Source organism: Ictalurus furcatus, chromosome 16 (assembly GCF_023375685.1).
Source record: "Ictalurus furcatus strain D&B chromosome 16, Billie_1.0, whole genome shotgun sequence".
Lineage (NCBI taxonomy): Eukaryota > Metazoa > Chordata > Actinopteri > Siluriformes > Ictaluridae > Ictalurus > Ictalurus furcatus.
The window spans coordinates 2,444,182-2,463,782 of record NC_071270.1 but is presented as its reverse complement, the minus strand read 5'-3'; the positions used below and the strand labels follow the sequence as shown (position 1 = coordinate 2,463,782).

At 43.4% G+C, this 19,601-nt stretch overlaps 1 protein-coding gene across 3 annotated transcripts; it reads left to right on the top strand.

Annotated features, from left to right (window-relative positions):
• Window positions 1–1,394: 1,394 nt before the first annotated feature.
• LOC128620123 (FMR1-interacting protein NUFIP2-like) lies at window positions 1,395–13,058 on the top strand. 3 transcript variants are annotated; one of them, XM_053644808.1, is made up of 4 exons: window positions 1,395–2,463; window positions 4,224–5,741; window positions 5,900–5,932; window positions 6,505–13,058. In XM_053644808.1, the coding sequence occupies exons 2-4, from the start codon at window positions 4,370–4,372 to the stop codon at window positions 6,555–6,557; spliced, it is 1,458 nt and encodes a 485-aa protein (XP_053500783.1). In that variant the 5' UTR covers window positions 1,395–2,463; window positions 4,224–4,369; the 3' UTR covers window positions 6,558–13,058. The 3 variants fall into 3 exon arrangements, with proteins under 3 accessions (XP_053500783.1, XP_053500781.1, XP_053500782.1); XM_053644806.1 differs by lacking the exon at window positions 6,505–13,058 and having other exon boundaries at window positions 5,900–6,498; XM_053644807.1 differs by lacking the exons at window positions 1,395–2,463; window positions 6,505–13,058 and adding an exon at window positions 3,160–3,179 and having other exon boundaries at window positions 5,900–6,498.
• The last annotated feature ends 6,543 nt before the right edge of the window (window positions 13,059–19,601 follow it).

The window sequence follows — 19,601 nt, the reverse complement described above, 5'->3', positions numbered from 1 at the left end:
CACACACAATTAGGAGGAGCACTATTCTTTCTTCTTCTTCTTTTTTTTTTTTTTTTTTTAAAGCTTGCCAGAAAGGCTCACAGGGCATCTGGTTGAAACTGGAGGTGTGCGTAAGACCATGTTGATGAACTGGATGAATGTGCGTCACTGCATAATGCATTTACAGCGTCCGTTCATCCTTAGTAGCTGCCTGGGCAGGGTCGTGGTGGTTTAAATTGGATTACTTGTTTTGTTTTGTTTTTGTTTGGGGTTTTTTTTTTTTTCAATGGGAAAAAGAGCCGACTAAATTTGTTAGGAAATATCACGTCCGGACAAAATGATAACTGTATGAGCGGGATTATAAAACGATCCTGAGCTCACGTCTCATTGAGATCAATCATGAAGTGGAGTGATGTAACTGAGGCCGAGGAACTGTCAGCCAGCATACGTACACCACGCAGACAGTGATTCATATCTACATCTTGGATATCTGTTCCCAGTGTTTCTCTGATAGTAGTAGCGCTCGTATTTAATCTCATCTTCCAGTTTAGGCCAAGCCTGCTTCCGGTTAAAATCCGAACGCAGATGGAGTAATAAAACGGATGCAAATAGTGGCACTCGATTCGCTTCTGAACACCACTGACCCTGGAGTAAGTCCTAACATTATAGAAGCCTGCTGGTAAAGTACAGTACAAACATATACCATTAACCGTCGCTTCCCTTCGCTGATTTATGCCCCAGTGACTTGCTTGCGTGTTCGACGTAGCCGCTACAAAAATGTCATAACTTGTCCAACGCTCGCTCTTGGTTGTAGGAGGAATGTAGAGACTCGTTACGTTCTGCTGAATACCTTCATTCAAAGGATGCGTTTTAGTTTGAAATCTGGGTGTAGTTTTAATACTCGGGACAGTCATTGATGAACGTGGCTCCAGTAAGCATTATAATTGGAAAGATGTATAAATCTGTTATTACATTGAATAATCAGTGAATATTTGGCCTGTAACCGTAAACATTCTACTGACTTTGTGGAAGTGAATGATATTTGGGGATGAAGTGTCCTCTAGTGGTGCAGTATTGAACAGACTCGGTCCATGTGCTGGACGCAGAGCTGTACAGCTTTATGAACCGACACTCCGAGTTTCCGAATACGTCTGTGGGAGATTTCGTCTGTGGCTGTTTATATATAATACAAAAATATCTTCTTTCTTTTTTTCTTTTTTTTAAATCAGTTTTATCAATTTAAATAATTGCAAAATCATAAAGGTGCTGCAAATGTGCTTCGGCAAATGTCTGTGCACTTTATTAAGAAGATTTATTTCCATTTATCCTGATAATCACATCCCTAATACACTGACTACATATCATTGGTCATTTTATTGTTGTCTGGATGTGAGAGTTTTATCACTGAGGAGATGTGTGAATCACGTACAAAACCCCTGTGATCACGGACAGGTGTCTGAATTTATAGCAGCGTGAATGTAAAACACTTGTGATCACTGACAGATCTGCAGAAAATGGCTTTTCTTCCCAAACTGCGCATGACCTATGAAGATTCTCAAAATAGGCCACGCCTATCTGATGATCTGTTACGTCGTCCTGAAATCCCTGGTAGGACATATCGAGTGGCTCCTCCCATTTTTAAAATAGCCAATAGCGTTTGGCTTACCTCACCGCCTGTGTTAAGCCTTACTTGACGGTTAGTACCATGGATGTTTATAACGTTGGGGGCGGGACACTTGGGATTATACAGAGCATTTGATTGGACAGAAAATCTGATGAGAAGCTGAAGTGCAGAATGATGTCATCAAAACTGTTGATCTGTATCTGTGTTGGAGGGAGAGCGAGACCGTCAATTTTGAATGCTTATATCTTTTTAAAAAAAAACGAATTTTGCCATTGTTTTGGAGCACACTCGCTTATAGATGACCTTAAGGCTGACACGTTCATACTAAAAGCCACAAAACTTTTGATTTCATGGGGACCAATGTTCACAGAGACCCTCACCATTGTATGGGAAGCCAAACGGGTCCTCTTAACAGCGCCTGTAAACAATTCCAAAAACGCATGGAAGTGTGGTATTTTTTGATGATTTTGCGGTTTTATCAAAAACTATTACGGCGTAACAACTGTCCAAACTTCGTTTTTTTTTTCTTTATTTTTAACGCAGCAGTAAATAAAAGCGTGTAAACGTGCTTGTTTTGTGGTGGATGTGGCGCTTTTGGTGTTCCACATGGGCGGAGCGTTTGCGCGCAGTAGCGGAGTTTGACCGCGCGGGGGCGACAGGCCGAGTCAAATCCACTTTCACTCCGGCACAGTTTCAATGGAGGAGCAGCAGCACCGCAGAGAGCAGGCACATAACCATCACCTCACCGCCGGAGCGCCATGGACAGGGGGAAATCACACGGCAGTCCGAGAGATCTCTGAACAATGCTGTTCATCGCTACTGTGAGCTCAAGCTGCCGGAAACGCAGAAGGAGAAAACAGGTAAGTGGAGATTAGCAGCTGTGTTAGCAATCTGTACCGCATTAGGTCTCTGACATTAGGCTAGCTAATTAGCTTAACGCTATTGGGGGTGAATAAAATAGTTGACGAGTCTGCATCAGCGTGTTCTTGGTGATATAGTGTCATAAACTGTCTTCTCAAACAGCGGTAAAGCTGTCCATTTGTGTAATGGAAAAGTTTTCTTGCTATGTCTCAGTATGGCTAGCATTAGCAACAAAATATTTTTGACAACCGAGATAACTAGCATGAATTAATCAAGTTATATACTAACTAAATAGAACACGGAGGAACAATTTACACATCTCGTAAACATATATTTATGATAAAGATTTTATTTATTTATTTTTTTAATACATAATCAACATATTTTCTTGGTAGGCTAGCGTCAATGCCGGGTTTGCTGGAATTTTCTGTGTTAGTTTTCCCCCACCCATATTCCGACAAGCTCCGCCTCCTGTCCTGGGATTGGCCAGATCGTCCGTGAGCACACGAGTTCCCCGAACTGATTGGTGAACGGAGTATGCGCGTGATCTTCAACTAGCCAATCTTTACACAGGAGGCAGGGTTCGGTCGGGAAAACGGGTGTGAAGTTTAACATGACGTGATCAGTTTGCTCTCCCCCTCGTCCGCCATGTTAAAACCAAAAGTCCTAGATTACAGCCAAGAAGTTTTGTGGTGATAATTTCGCCGCTGTTTTGGTTAGAAATCTTGTTTTATGCCCCTGTCTCTCTGTGGTGCTGACGTTTTTGTGTCGAAATATTTGTAATTTTGAAATCTCCGGAGAAATTTTTTCAGCTAACGTAAGCAGAACATTTGCTAGCCAAGCTGAATCGAGGATCTGTCAATTAATTAGACAGCGTAAAATAACGGTTCATCATCTTCTATTCATTCATTTATTTATTCATGTTAAAAAAGGAGAGCCGAAAATATATTCTAACACGCTTTTAGCTGTTTAGTCTGAACGTTGAGGTTTTATTTTACCTTCCAGATATAGCTAGTTAGCTTCCATATTGGGCCTCGACCACCTGCCTAGCGGCTGTGGCTGAATCCCAAACCAACAACTCGCCCTTATGTAAGTGCACTTCACAAGGTCTAAATAAGGAGCTGTCGCGCTCTCCGTAGTGCACTAGCTGTCCAATAGGAACGCGTTTGGGAGTCAGCCGGAATCGGAATGTGTTATGACCTAATTAGCAGAGTTAATGTTGCGTAAAAATTGGTTTTAAAAAAACGTTTAAAACAACATAAACTTAAGTCAACCTTGTTATATTTTAGTTTCTTAATTGTATATCGTCCCTTAAGCCCCCCCCCCCCCCCAAAAAAAAAGGGAAATATATATATTTAACAGTAGTTGGAAGCAAACAAATAATTTATTTGAACTTTTTTTTTTTTTTTTTTTTTTAGATCAGCTTTATAATAAATTAGATTTTATGACTGATGATCATAATAGCGTACAGGTTTATTATAGTTGGTTATTAGTACACAGAGGCCACTGAGGGTTTTCCAGGAAGCTTACATATATATATATCTTGTCTTTGGCTCAGACTTTGTGGTGTGAGTCATTCAGTTCTTGTTGAACAGAGTCATGTTTTGCTCAGTCATGGTGGCCTTGAAAGATTTCAAAGTTCACCAGCGTTTCCTGTTAAACCTGTGTTTGCTTTTTTTTTTTTTTTGACTCAGAAGATACATGGCGCCTTGTGTTAATAATTTTTGCTAACATTTCCCCTCGTGTACCTGTCTTGCAGGTGGAAGTAAACTAATTGGTTTCAACCCTGACTGTGAATAGGGACGATTCGAAGAGCGTTCCTGATGCCGGACTTGGGAATTCACTGACCGCTAACTCGTACAGGCCAACAGCGAAACGATTCCTAACCGTGGCTTCTCTCGCAGTATGGACGGGGATCACCAGGCCTCTGTTTTAAAGCTTTACGAGGTTCAAAACATGCGGGAAAAAGAGCCGGCGTTATCTCTGAACGGAGAGGTGGTCCTCGCGTCCGGTTACATTACGAACGGGTACTCCGGCAAGTCCGCCGACAACGACGGGAGCGGCTCGGAGAGCGGGTACACGACGCCTAAAAAGAGGAGAGCGAGACGCAGCAGCGTGAAAGGTACGGAGAACAACGCCGGTCGGGAAAAGGAGAAAGCGCCGAAGATCTATTCTAAACAGGATACGGAATCTTCGGGCCAGGAGATGTCCGGGAAAGCGCTGCAGTCTCGTACCAACTGCGCCAGGACTTGCCATAAACCAGAGGTGCACGCAGGGGTTTGTAAGACGGGCGTTCAGGACGCAAGCCCTGTGTTCGAGGTGCAGCATAGAAACTCTGACAGCAAGAACTCTCTCAGTCTTGTTGGTAAAAAGACTAGTCTTGTTAGTAAAACCAAACCGGTCTCCTCAGTGAGCTCTAAAGAGGACTCGTGGACTTTGTTCAAGCCTCCTCCTGTGTTTCCGGTGGACAATAGCAGCGCCAAGATAGTCCCTAAAATCAGTTACGCAAGCAAAGTTAAGGAGAACCTCAACAAAGCGACGCAGGCCAGTACAGAGACGATGCAAACGTCTGGAAAGCTCTCGCACGTCCCCATGTCTGCTGTAAAAACAGTCACATCTGCGGGCTTTGCTAACGTCCCCGTGTCTCTCGATGCTAATGGGTGTTTCTCTGTGGAAAGGTCATTCGCATCTTCTGCCTCCTCTAACCTGGCCGAAGAGGACGTAGAGTCCGTTCCGGATAACCTGTCGTCTTGCTCGTCTGCTCCGGAGCCGCCGAAATCGAGATTTGTTTACCCGCACAAACCTTTAAATATGCAACCCCCTGCTGCTCAGACAAATCAGAAAGCTCTCGGGGACATCTTTCAGAACCAGTGGGGCCTGTCGTTCATCAACGAGCCCAACGCAGGCCCGGACTGGGATGACGCTTCTCGTCCGGCCGCGCCGTTCGAACTCTCGGACGTCACGTTTCAGGGCGGAAACGTCCCGTTCCTCATCCAGCCATCCCCGAACGCAGTTTCTCTCCCAGAGCCCCAGGACGTGCAGAGAAGGACATACGGGACCGCTGTGGCCGTGAAACCGTGTTCCGCTCCCCGTATTGCAAGTCGGGACGAGTGTAAAGTGGAGTGCAGGAGCTCAGACGCTTCTTATGAGGATTTGGACGGCGAGTCTACGAGGAGCTACGAGGGATTGTCCGAGGTGCACACTGTAAAAGAGCAGGGTGGAGCTCTCGGGTGGGGATGGGCTGATGTGCAAGCTGCTGCCATTTACCACACTAAAGGTAGGGGTTACCTGTAAATCTGCATCATGTTATTCAGTGAACCCAAATTCCTTGCTCTAAATATGCTTTAAATGATACAGGATTTGTATAAAACGTATAAAATGAGCTTTGTGTACTGAGTGAGATTGCAATGTATTTTTTTTTTTTTTGTCTTGCAGAATTTGAATATCTTCTCACTCTTCACAAGCAAGGTAAGTGTCCGTACATAACACACTCGCTTGTGTATCATCTGGACGAACGAAATGTAGAACGTTTAGCGACATTACGCACGACTCACGCGATCTTTCTCTTTAAGACTTTCCGCCGTCGTCGTGACTGTCGTCATGAACCCAGTCCCGAATCAAAAAAAGAGTTCTTCATCTGTATTTACTAATCTAGAAAAGTCAAGAAAACCGGTACGGAAACGGACGTTTTGTTCGGTTTGACGGCAGCGCGATACGTTTTTAAAATTCAAACGCTAACCGTAATGGGAAAATCGATTAGCGTTAGCGTGTAGAATAGCGTACGCGTATGAGGTTTAAGATATAATGCTAGTTTGTTTATTCGTTTGCGTATGCAGTGTCACATGGTGCTTTACTGACCTCACTGTTTATGTCGGTATAGCATCAAGTGGATAAACGACTGCAGGAGACAGGTGGCAGCCATCTTGTGTACCCGCATGTGTAGTTAGAAACAAGTATAGTTGACACTTGAGAGAGAAAAGCAAAACGTGATGGAGACGTGTCTTGTAATAATCTCTTGCTTTCATCCCCGATCTCTGTAGATCCAAAAAGGGTGACGTATTACGAGGAGGTCATGGACGGACCTGATCATTGAGGTGCCGAGCACCAGTACTACATCTGCTCCACCTTGGGTGCTACAGTCAGATCTGATCCTGGATGTGAATGATCTGGTCTAACCAACCAGACCGAACTGATAAAGAGACAGAAGAGTTGGGTGATGAATGTGGGACTTGCTGAAGCTTTGGAGTTCTGTGGGTTTGCTCTGCACACACGAGACTGCTGTGATCTCCACGGAGGCATCGGACTACGCACAAACACTACCGCAAAACCGTTTAAAGGGGCAGGTGAGGTGAGACGCTTTGTGTGGATCGGCCGTGGGGAAGCGACGCGACCACCCCGGAGACTTCGGGATACAACCACATGCTTCACGATCGTTTGAGTTCTTCACACATCTAAATCTTTTTTTTTTTTTATATATTTTTTTTTTATATATAATTTATGCAATGCACATAAACAGTCCATAAGGGCGAATTTGAATGCTTTGTTACCTTCTCACTAAGGAAGAAGAATAGAAATGGATTGGTCTTAAATTTATCTGCTTGAAAAAGCCCTAAAATGAGTTTTTTGTTTGTTTGTTTTTTTCTCCTCTTTGAATTGATGATCCAGCATTACAACAAAAGCCTAGTTTGAAATCACATTTTGCTCAGCAGGCTTGTTGTAAAACTGCTCTTTTTTATTTTAGGTTTCTGCAGAAAGTCATTTAGCTCTCAGTATTATTATTATTATTATTATTATTATTATTATTATTATTGTTAATTCCCAACCCGTCTTGGTAGTAAAGAAGGGTGTTGTTTCTTTCGAGTTGGGTTTCTCAGCCATCACATTACTTGAAATACACGTCAGCGCTGAGAAAAACGGAAAAGGAGCGGCCTACGGAGAAATCAAAAGCCCGTGACGAACGAAAGCGTCTGGATCAGGGGAAATTCTGCGGCGTCCCACACTGACCACGCTGGACATTTCACAGAAAATACTTCTTCATACACGCGCCGCCGAGAAGCGGCTACGGACGGACGAGCTGTACTCGGTCGTGATCCGTCGTTCGCGGTGTCGGACTGTAACCCCAACCTTAATACTTCTTTGCACATGTCTGTCGTGAGAGCTAACGTTTTAAGGCTGTAACCCTGTAATCAGCAGAATGTGTTAAAGCCTCACCATCTACTGTGACGTTTCATGAGCGAGGCCTTTCCTCAGAACTCTATGGTACACTGTGCCGAGTTATCGCGGTCACTTTTTTTTTTTTTTTTTTTTTTTTTTTTTTAAATCCTCTTGGCCACGCAGACCAAAGATCGGGCCTGGGTATAGTAGATAACCATCTCTTAGGCTTGGTTTAAATCCGCGACCTTTCTTGTAGGCATTCTGGCTTTTTTTTTTCTTTCTTTCTTCTTCTTCTTCTAACTAAGCAAAGGTGTTTGTCTCATCATGAGTAATAGCACTTTATGTACACATGGCTGGGTTAAGGATGACTACACCAATCTGAAACATGAGTTACTAACTCCTGCTTCGAATGGCTTCGGGCTGTTGTGCTTTCGAGAATAATTAACTCTTTACTCAGGTAGAATCAGGAAAGCCATTACAAAGCGGAATATCTTTTTTCCCCTTTCTTTTTCACGACGGTGCGTATGTTGGAGAATGATCCTGGTTAGTGTCGGCACGCGTCACTCTTCTCTGTACTCGCTGTTCGGCCATGCTCCTACTGTTTCCCATTCCAGCAGGAGAATGAAAACGTCGGGTAGCAGAGATCAAAATGTAGCCTCTATGGGTTTGTTTGTTTGTTTTTTTTTTTTTGTAGGTGCGGGTTTTTAATTTTTAAAACCCGATCGAAATGGATGCTTTTGGGTTGTTTTCTGTCGGGGTTTGGTTTCCACGATGGATCGAGAACCTGTTCTTTCATTCGTTTGTCAGAACATAAACGGCAACGCGCACGTAGAAATCGGGAAATTCGCCCGAGCTCGGAGCGTCCCCTCCAGGATTTCGCGACGGTGCCATCACGGAAACGAATGCGAAATCAAGCGAACGCCGCGGTGTTCGGAGGAGCTCGTAATTTCCCGCGATGTACGCAGGGTGTTTAGTTAACGCCGTGTTAGATTCACGTGCGTGCTTCTGAAATTGAATAAAGGTAAAAAGCGTCGTTTGACAACAAACGTCATTCACTGAGAAGGAACCGTTTCTTGCAAATGCAATTTCACCAATTCGAGTAGTTTTCTGGAAAAAAAAAAAAAAAGCACAAAAAAATCCCTGCAAATTTAAATAAATACATAAAAATCGAGCGTTTTTTTGGCTGCAACAATCATTTAAATAAAAAAAAAAAAAAGCTGTACGGACTGGACTGCCTTGCTGACTCTCTTTTTGATCGTCAGTCCAAATCTCCAGAATGCATGGCAGCATTACAGCTCCGGCTCGGTTTACGAAAAAACGAAACAAAACCAAAAAAAAAAAAAAAAAACCCCACCCCGTATGTTTGATTCACTTCCGGAGTCGATTCAGAGTCGATTCACTTTCTTATTGTAATCAAATCACACTAAAGTTCACTTTGAAGCTCGCACACTAACGAGCTGGTTGTGTGTAGGTCTACACTATCTACGATTGCTGTGCTTTTGATTCTCTCCTGCTGAAAGAAGCGTACGGAGGAGGAGAGAACACGCCAACGGGGTTCCGCTGAAACGTACCGAACGCTATACGTGTCAAAGCAACCGGAACCCTGACGATTGTATAATTCTGAAGAAAACACAAGGACTTTGCTGTGCAATGGATTTGTCTCGTTTGTTCATGTTTAAACTTCCGTTTACATTTTTTTCTGGCCCGGAAACAAGCTCCGAACCCCTACTATATTTGGTAAAGAAAAGCTGTTCAGCTCCGACACGTTTCCAGCATAGTGGGCGTGGTAAGTTTTTTTTTTTTTTTTTTTTTTTTTTTTTTCTTTGTGGGAGGGAGTGGTTGAAAGACTTGCCATTGTGTTGTCTGAAAATGACAAACCGCTCCTTTAAAAGATGACGCGTTACCGCTTTAACCTGAGCCAGATTCTCTTGTGCACCCCGTTATATGCAATTGCAGGAGTTCTCTGCAGTTCCTTTATCGCTTTCTCTGGATTTGAGGCTCAGTTTTTCTCTTGCACAAGGACCGTAAACTCGCCGTACGCGCTTCTGAACGCTCGTTACGATACTGGATTTGTCTGTGAGCGAAACGGCGGGATCGAGCGTTTGCATGCTTCCCTGTCGAGATGCGGTATTGATATAGCTTTTTTCTTTAAATCTCGAATACTTATTAATTCATTAAGAGCGTTTCTTTTAGGGTGGAAGAGTTTGACAGGTTTTTTTTTTTGTCCCCCCTTAAACATTCATCCCATTGTGCCACCTCTTTAATACTGCAAGTCTTTTCTTTTTCTCTTTTCTTCTGTCACGTGATCAGGAAACACGATGACCCTTGTCCTGAGTAGCGTGAGGGAATCTTGGTACAATAAATGCATCGATATTTAATTTAAACATCGGTTAAACGTCTTAAAAATCACGCCACGTCATTCAAACACCCGCAATAGTCTTTTGCCTTTTTTATTTTTATTTTTTATTATTATTATTTTTTTTAAATAAAATAATCGTTATTTAATTGTACTATAAAGTAGCATTTTATTCACACTGATAGTTCTGTTCAAAATGGATTTAAATAATAATAAAAAAAAAATTAGAAAAGATGGAAAATAATAATTAAAATTCCATTATAAGATATTTTCAAAGCACTTTTCATTTTTGTGACTCTATTTTATACAAAGATACGGAAATTACGCTATATGAATAAAGTATGTACGTGTTTAAGTTTGATATTGGAACGGCTGCGCCTAGGCATGTGCCGATTTTATTTTTTTTTTATACAACATCCAATAAAACACGGTATTGGCATGACGGACAGTTTACAAGCTTGTGCACGCCCAATGGTTGAGCATTTCCTGTGAATTGAGTAATATATATATATGATATAAAAAAGGCAATATTTATCGTGTTCGACATCGGCACATGTCTAGATGCTTTAGGACTGAATGAGGCAGAGGATTAACATGGACATGAAAGCTAGTGTGTGTGTGTGTGTGTGTGTGTGTGTGTGTGTGTGTGTGTGTGTGTGTGTGTGTTGCCCTGAGAATGTGCAATGGCGTTTCGACTCCAAAACATTAAGATATGCAAGTGTCCCTCGTTGCTCTCGCCTCCTGTTGAACCGACATCCAGGTGCCTGAACAAACAACCCGTTTTATTATCCTGACCATTTTAATCTCCTCCCCTCCTTCACGTCGTATTCTGAATTCTTGCTTCTGGAAAAATCAGTGCCGTGATTTCTTGTTTTTCGCTGAACAATCTCGTTTTCTTTTACTTTCTAACGTACCAGGCTGTGGTGGTGGTGATGATTTTATTTTATTTTTTTTCCTTTACGTTTATTTTGACATTTTCATTTCCCTCCTTGCATTTAGACGTCGCTCTCTACGAGGTGACCTTTTTGGATCGTTTCAGGCTCGTGTCTGATTAACTCGTGTCTAAATCACGAAATCCATCCTCCGGCCTTCGGCACGGACCTTCCTGCTTTACCGCATCGATTTCCTCCATCCGTGTCAGATAATTAATCGGCAGTACGCTAAATACGCTCTTTTATTTATTTCCCATGCACATTGGACGTTAACGTTTAACGCCGTGACCGGGAGAGCGAATGCACGTTTTAGAGAATGTTCTACGTAGCTGAAGATGTTCGGAAGATTATGTTAAAGTCGCCTTGAGTTTAGTTGATGAGTTTGCTATGTAATGGATGGAGTCGTCTTTTTTTTCTCTTTTTTCTTTTTTTCTTTTTTTTTTTGGGTGAGCTGTAGTTGGCAGGCAAAGAAAAATAAAGGGAGAGACGGATTTATTTGCGTCTCCGGGGTGGATAAATGATCGTTTTATTAGCGAATCCACCAGGCAAATAAAAGCTCCAGTGTTCTACCTGGTCATGTTTTGGTTGTCGGGGAAACTTTCGTCGTGGTAGCTCATGTAACGTAATCTGATGTAATATAATTAACCGTAGCTACGTATCAAATTAATTCTTTGGGCTAGTTTTGTTAAAGGCAGTAAGGAGTTTTTTTTCTTTTCCATTCTCTGGTTGTTGAAACGGTTTTGTCTGCTGGGAGACGATGAATAAAATAAAAACAAATAGCCTGGACATGATATCTGCTTGTTCCAGGATTACAAGATTTGCCCACCCCTCCCCTGTGCTGTTAGGCTTTTAATCAACCGGTTTGTTCTGTTCTGTGCATGGATTGGATTGGATTGGATTGGATTCTGCCTCTTGGATAAAAGAGTCTCTCATGAGTACACGTGAAACTGCCTCAATGGGAAATCGTTACAGGAGACGTGGCATTATAACCAACACGCAGTATTGTTCACGTATTTGATGCTTTTTAATTGTCGAAATTTTATCGCGACGTACGGACAGACGACGTGATCACGATGCAAAGTCGACACGTGCGTAGATACTGGAGTCGGAGTCACCCGACGCGCGTGTGAAGCTAACGGCACGCTTACGAAACACCCGTTCTGAGCTACTTGACAAACAAGCGACTTCGTCACTGTGACCGAGACGGCGCTCTCGGCTAGCTGATTTCGGACACGCGCTTCACGCCACGTTTAGAAACGCGCAAGAGGATCGGATTGCGAAAGGGTTGCGAAACGTCGGCCCGATACGCATCCGGCATGTCGGATCAGTATCCTTCATCCGTGCTGTAGATGTTTTGTATGAAGGCAATGCTGCGGTCCAGATCTTTTTTTTTTTTTACTACAAATGTCCAAATCCTTTTTTTATTATTATTATTTTTGGTTTATTATTAAGTACACATCCTCTCACTAGGTCCCTGGGAACTCTGAGGTGGAAAAAATATCAGCGTCATGGTGTACAAATTGCGTATTCGCTTCCATCCAAGCTTCATGCGGACGGAATCTAAAGTGAATTCTCAAAGTGCTGCCTTCTCTGATTTACATGTGAAATGAAAGTGCTGGATTTCTGTCCTGTCGCTTGTTTTGTTGAGGAACTTAATCATGTGTGTAATCCTCGAGGCACTCACTGAGGTGTCCGTGGCTGTAAGGGAAGTGTGTGTGTGTGTGTGTGTGTGTGTGTGAGTGAATGAGGGTGAGAGAGAGTGGTGTATAAAGAGGATACTCACTGTGCCAGTGTCATATCAGGTAAATATCACAGTGCCACGTCACGCCAACTGCCAAATCTGACTCCTCGTGTCCTCTCTGTCGTCGTCTCGTTTTCATCTGTTTGCACACCGACGCTGTTGGAATTCTTGAGGCAAATTATTAGTATTGTTATTTTTTAATTTTTTTTTTTATTTGTATTATTATTATTTTTGTTAAGTAAAGAGAGAAATCTTGTCTCCTGAGCTCGGAACTGCGAAACCGTGTGTACGTGGTCATTTCAAACGAGCATGAGAATGTCCTTTTCAGCTTGCACAACCATGTAAAACATTCAGAAGTGTTTCCACGACTTTTCTGTCCCCATTAAAATGTTGAATTGATTTGAACATGAAGCGGTGTGTGTGTCCAAGTGCTGTCGTGAAACGCGGCGTGTTATTACAACCTTTCGATCGCAATTTACAGCGTCGCGCTATGACGTCACGCACGTATCGGTGTCCCTCGGACCATCTGTGATGGAGAAATACTGGTTCAGAGGTCTTCGTTAGAACCACCTTCAGTGGTTCCTGCAGAGGTTGGTTGGTTGGTTGTTCTTGTTTCCATAGTGACCGCTTGGACGCTCGATACGGCGAGGGTTTGCTGTAAGGAGCGTGTCGGAGATCCGTCTTCCACCGCGGGAAAGTCTCCGGGGCCGAAGCGTTTACGCTTTAAACGCAAGTGATCACGAACATTTCAAAGCATTATGAATTAATAACTACGAGGCGGCGCTCTTAATTAGACATGGCTGATGTTAATGCTGTGGTGTATGACGAATAAAACACTTCGTGACGTGCAGTTTTTCCAAAATAAATACGTTTTGAGGTGGTAACTGTGACTCCACGTCAACGCAACACTATGCCGTTGATTATTTTCCTATAAGAGCGTGCCCCCCAAGTGTTATATTCCTCTTGCGCAGTTTTTTTTCCTATCAATTGAAAAGCCATGCCACGTTTTATTCCTTTATATTTGCATTTAACGTTATTAGACCAAGCGAAACGATATAAACCTATTCTCAGAGCTGCTACTGAATTCATTTATAGTATAATATAATTAGGACGTGAACCGATTCTCAGTACGAGCGCATTATGTTCAGCGTTTATTTATTTATTAATTTATTTCCTAATTTTATTGTACTGGAAAAAGCCTGAAGTGTGTTCATGTGTACAGCAGGGGGCGCTGTTTACTTATTACTGAATAAGGCAGACGCTTTTGCAATCTTAATGTCAAGTTTATTTATAAGACCTTTTAAAAAAAAAAAAAAAACAGGGCTGTGTTCCAATACCGTTTTTAACATGATGATTGCCCCTTGCCATTTCTCTTCCGAGGGGGTCGGCGTCTCCATCTCGGTGCCGCTGTGCTCCCGTATAAGTTCTGGTGAAGGACTTTAGATGGACGTTTGAAGAATGCGGATGACCCTGTCTGTAAAACTAAACGAGATTGAAGTTCTAAATATCAGCTCTTTCAGCTCATACAGTCGTTACCACGCTAACTGTATATACGTTCCATGTAATATCCTAAAGGATTCTTCGGTTTGGAAATCCTGTCATATGTTGTCGTTACGTACCGTCTCTGGTCTTCTATATCGTCTCTGCTTGTACACTCCCGTCCTGAATGCCGCATGCGATTTAGTCATGGGACGAAGCCGACGAGGACGTAATGAAAATGCTATTGGAAGTCCAAAAAAGATTTCAGTAAGTCCAGGTATATTAAAAAAAAAAGTACAGAAAAGAATAGAATGACATACAGGCGTTTGAGGAAAAACGTCACCCGGTAAAAGACTGGAAACAATGCAGCGAATTAGAAATGTACAGTAGAGGCCTAAAGGTTTGCACCCCCTACGGTTTTCTGAATGATGGTAAGGAAAATGTGCAACCGTACATGAGACGCGATTACCAGAGAAGAGGTTTTGCCCATCTATGAGGAGGCTGGGTTACAGACAGGGTTAAATATTATCCTACAGCAAGAGTGTATGAATTTCCTTCGACCCCTAATGATGACATCACTGATTTAATCTTAAGAACGGTACTCTAATCTACCATGTTCTGTTATATTTACCTATTTGTGTTTTTTTTTTATTTTATTTTTTAAATTCCTGAGCGTTCCACTCTTTCCGGATGTTTTATCGCGTATTAGCAGGACTTCCTGGTTTTAATCGAATCGCCGTTAGATTATAGGTAGCAGTATTTCTACTTTCTGTTAGGGTCACAACTGTGATAACTAAATATCTCGGACAACCATCTCTACCAGCGTCAGTGTGTGATCAAGCACGGAACTGTGAAACCAAACACACCGAATGTCTCGTCGCTGGGAATATTAAATAGGTTTGTGTTGTCCCAAGGGTGTACAAACTTTCGTACACTGCTCTGTAGTACATCTCGGAGTTGATGTAAGCTTTTTCGAACATCGTTCATCATAACAGGAATTTCTGATCGCGTGTGTGTGTGTGTGTGTGTGTGTGTGTGTGTGTTATGGATGTTTTCCCCTCCACTGCTGACTGCAGGTTTGAGATTCCTGAATTGCTCAGCTCACTGGAACATTCTTTCATACGTAACAGTCTGAAATAGGAGGAACAGATGGGCTCCGCTTACTCTATTTTTAGACGCTGATGCAACACACTCACACCGCTGATGGATGGCTGTAAGAGAGTGTGTGTGTGTGTGTGTGTGTGTGTGTGTGTGTGTTCTCGTTCCTGTCCTGATCACAGCTTTTATTATTTTTTTCCCCAAAGCCTACTGTTTTTCAGTTTCTCCGCTACCCGTAATAAATTCACAGCGTATTAACCATACAACAATCACGGGATTGCGTCTGCATCGTAGACGGGATTCAGTGACGTTTCTACCACAGCGCTGCTGAATTGGTGTTGATTAGTTTTCTAGAAGAGCAGCTCTGACAGTAGTAATGTGAGCGCTGCAAATCGCAGGCTTTTATTTAAACACTCGTTCTAATACGTTAATTCAATTTGATTTGTATAGCTATTTATTTATTTATTTATTTATTTATTTATTTTAAAACAGTGACCGCGTTTACACGGACAGCGGTGATCTAATTACTGACCTTATTCTGAATAAGACAATAATCTGATTACGGTGTTTACACGAGTCGCGTTTAGAATACTCCTTTCACGTTCCCGTTTTACGTGTTGTAGAACGTAGATCGGTTAACGGCACACGTCGTTACGTCACCGCGCCACGCCGTCCCTCTAGAATTTCACCTATCGACATACAGTTGGTCTTCGTGATGGAACCGTATACGGTTTTGGGGGTTTCATTTTTAATTTTACGAAAGCTTCAGGTGCGGTTAATTATTTGTCGTGCTGTACGTGTAAACAGACGACTGCTCGAAGCCGTGGGCTGCGTCCCAAACCGCGTACGTACCGCCTGTATAGTAGCTGAGATGCATGCATCTCGCCTACTTAATTAAGACGTGTGGAGTATTCCTGTTTTAGTCGCATTATCGATATGTACACACCTTAATCGCAATATTAACATCGTGTGAGAGTTTTCACCGCATTTTGCGACAGGACACGTTCACACGCGGCAGCGCTCAACCGTCCGACGGCAAACGAGAGCACGGCTGCGTCCCAAACCGCGTACTTACCTACTACATAGTAGGCGCGATACATGTATTTCAGCTACTATATAGACGGTAAGTACGCGGTTTGGGACGCAGCCAACGGCTTCAAGCAGTCGTCTGTTTACGCGTATAGCGCGACAGATAATTAACCGCGCTTGAACTGCCCGTAAAATTAAAAATAAAAACCCCCAAAACTGTATACGGTCCCATAACGAAGACCAACTGTACGTCGATACGTGAAATTCTGGAGCGGACGGCGTGGCGCGGGGACGTAACGACATGTGCCGTTAATCCGTCTATGTTCTATAACACGTAAAACCTGAACATGAAAGGAGTATTGTAAAAGCGACTCGTGTAAACACCTCAATCAGATCATTGTCTTATTCAGAATAAGGTCAGTGATTAGGTTACCGCTGTCCGTGTGAACGCGGTCACTGTTAAAAGCGCTATACAAATACAGCGGCACTGTATCATTTCCCTACAGCAAGCAGCACACCTCGAAATGTCCGATTTCTTATTCCGGCTGCAGCGCTGACGTTATTGACGATCAAAAACGGTCACGTGTGGAAAGAAAGAAAAGTCCTGACGGTTAATTTTCAGAAAACACGGCTACGGCTTTACCTCCGACTCTTACGGAGCGCCGACACCGGAGACTCCTTCCATAAATATCGTATTAAACGTTTCCTCACGGAAAACTGTGAACGAGCCGTTACTGCAGAAACGATCTCGTATTAGAACGGGCGCGTTAGTATAAACGAATCAGAACTGAGCGCTCGTGTGGCTTATTTACGATGGAGTTGAGCATACACGACCGATATTACTTTAGTGCCCGCTTCCCTTTAGTGCCGTCGGACTTTTAAATAGCTTTTATTGGGTGTTATTTCAATAATCTTTGCTACCTCCGCTAGTGTTGTATTAGTTTTATTGACTGTACAGACCGTAGGCGGTACAGCAGCATTGCTCGTTCAGACTCTTTCCCTTTCCCTCAAGTGCACTAGCTGCGTTTGTGCATTAGGTGCCACTCAAGGTAAAGCTTAGAAAACGGCACCTGCGCCACATTGTCTGTTTTCCACATCCCCCTACGGGAGGTCATCCGTGTTTTTAAACACATTTCACCCGAAGAATAATCACATCGAGCTGTATATTAGCCTGCAGGCGCGGCTCCTTAATAAAGAATATTATTCTGTAACTAATTATCACGTATACGTTGGGATGGATTTTAGGATGAGAATGACGACGTGAAACGCTGTCCCCAATAAACAAGATTTCAAACATGCGCGGTAGTATATATGCAAAGCGGTCCTGATAAAGCAGCCGTGTCTGCTTGCCGCTGGCTTTGATGACTTTAATTAATGGCATGCAGCATGAAAAACAATTCGGGACTCAGGACGATGAAGAGCCTCGCCGAAGAGCGCTGCTGATTAATGAAGTCCCACTCAGCGCCATTATCTGTAAGAAAAGCACTGTCACTACCGGAATAACGGCAGAGGAACTCTCACCGGACCCTTCACGCTAAGCTACTTAGGCCGACATAATGCACATTTACATTTATATTTGGCAGATGCTTTTATCGTGGAGGCACGGTCGAGCAGCGTATAGAGTTTGCTGCCTCGCAGCTCCACGGGCCGCGCTTCTCCTCATGTCTGCGTCGGTTTTCCGCCAGTTTTCTCCCCAAAAAAAAAACACGCCGCTAGGTGACCTTTGGTGACACTGAATTGCCTGTAGGTGTGAAAGTGTGTGTGTGTGTGTGTGTGTGTGTGTGTGTGTGTGCGCTCCCATCAACAACTCCTTGTATTCCTCTGTCTCACCCGGTGTTCTCGTGATTTTGCCGCGACACCCTGACGAGGAGATGGACGAGAGGTTTTTTTTTTTTTTTTATCAAAAGCGAATTTATAAGTGTGTCAGAATCCTATCTGAGGGTTTAGGGTCTTGCTTTTGCGTCCGAAAAGAGCTCTCTGGATGACAACCTTTTGAATTGAGTTGACGCGAGTGCGTCAGAGCAAGGGAAAACACTAAAACATGGAGGACAGGGCGTTCTCTAGGGCCAGCGTTGGGTACCTGTGGCTTAGAACCTTTTTGTATCCCCATTTTCTCCCATTATATGGTTACCAGCCAATTCCCACCCACCCACCAGCTAGCTTTCTCCTACCAGTTAGGGACGGTGAAGGTTAACACGTGCTTCCTCGTCTTTTCCGACTGCTGCTCTTGATTGATAGGTTACAGGACAGCGTAAGACGCACTGAGGAAAGCTCTAGAAACCCTCTTCCTTCTTCTCTCTCGGGTTCGTAGACGGACGGCCAAGAACCCCCCCCCCCCCCCCCCCCCCGAGTCCTCCAGGTTTCCATCTACCTCCCTGACCCATGCCAGCCTTCTCAAGGTGTGAAAGAGTGTGTGTGTCATGCCTGGTGACTGGTGTCACATCCAGGGTGTCTTCCCAAGAGTTCCCGGGATGGGCTTCGGATCCACCGCAACCCTAACCAAAAACAAAGCTGCATGTTTAGGAAGGAAGAACACTGAATGGACCCTTTTCTTCACACGAGTGTTTTCTGGATTTCGAGAGGACAAACCTCGCCAAAAATATGACCTGGCCCCGTTCCACGCACTATTTTATTTCAAACGGTTGCCATTTTTACACATGGCAACAACCCCGCGCTCCCGAGAGACGCCGCTGTTTTTGCCAGCGACGCTTCCTTTCCGGTGCTGCTGGACTGTGAATGAGATTTAAATAGAGCCAGGCTGCTCGGTCGGGGTTTGTGGTTTTGCTGCAAGTCCTTTCATAGATTATATCTGTCCTTTCACCCTGCGTAACAGCAAGCCTGCGAGGAAGAGTCGTCGTTCGTCATCATTAAGTCAGATTTTACTGCCGGTGTGAGACCACACTTGGTCTTTTGTAATGCTGCGAATCTGTTTATGCGGTTCGTTTCGAGAGGAAGTATTCCAAACCTGGATAGTCGTAGGAACTCTTTCGAGGAACTCTTTTATGTACTTTACTCTCCATCAGGGTTCTACAGCCAGGGAGCCTAAAAAAATTCCACAGATGCCCTTCGTACATAACTTTTTTCAAATATTAGGCTTATTATTTAAATATGTACAATAATTAGAAGCATATCGGCTTTTTGTTCTCTCCTTACCCCCCGGCTATGCTTCGACAACCCTACTTTGAGAGGCGTTTACATCTACGGCATTCGGCAGACGCCCTTATCCAGAGCAACTTACAGAAGTCTTTATCAGTAAACACATCCTGATACTAGCTCATACTATTTAAAGTGCTAATTTCAGTACTTCAGGAAGAGGTGGGTCTTTAGACGTTATTCGAAGACTGCCAG

Coding starts and splice junctions, on each gene's coding strand:
- LOC128620123 (XM_053644806.1), top strand. CDS start 4,370: ATGGACGGGGATCACCAGGCCTCTGTTTTAAAGCTTTACGAGGTTCAA. Junction 5,742..5,899: donor TGCCATTTACCACACTAAAG/GTAGGGGTTACC, acceptor TTTGTCTTGCAG/AATTTGAATATCTTCTCACT.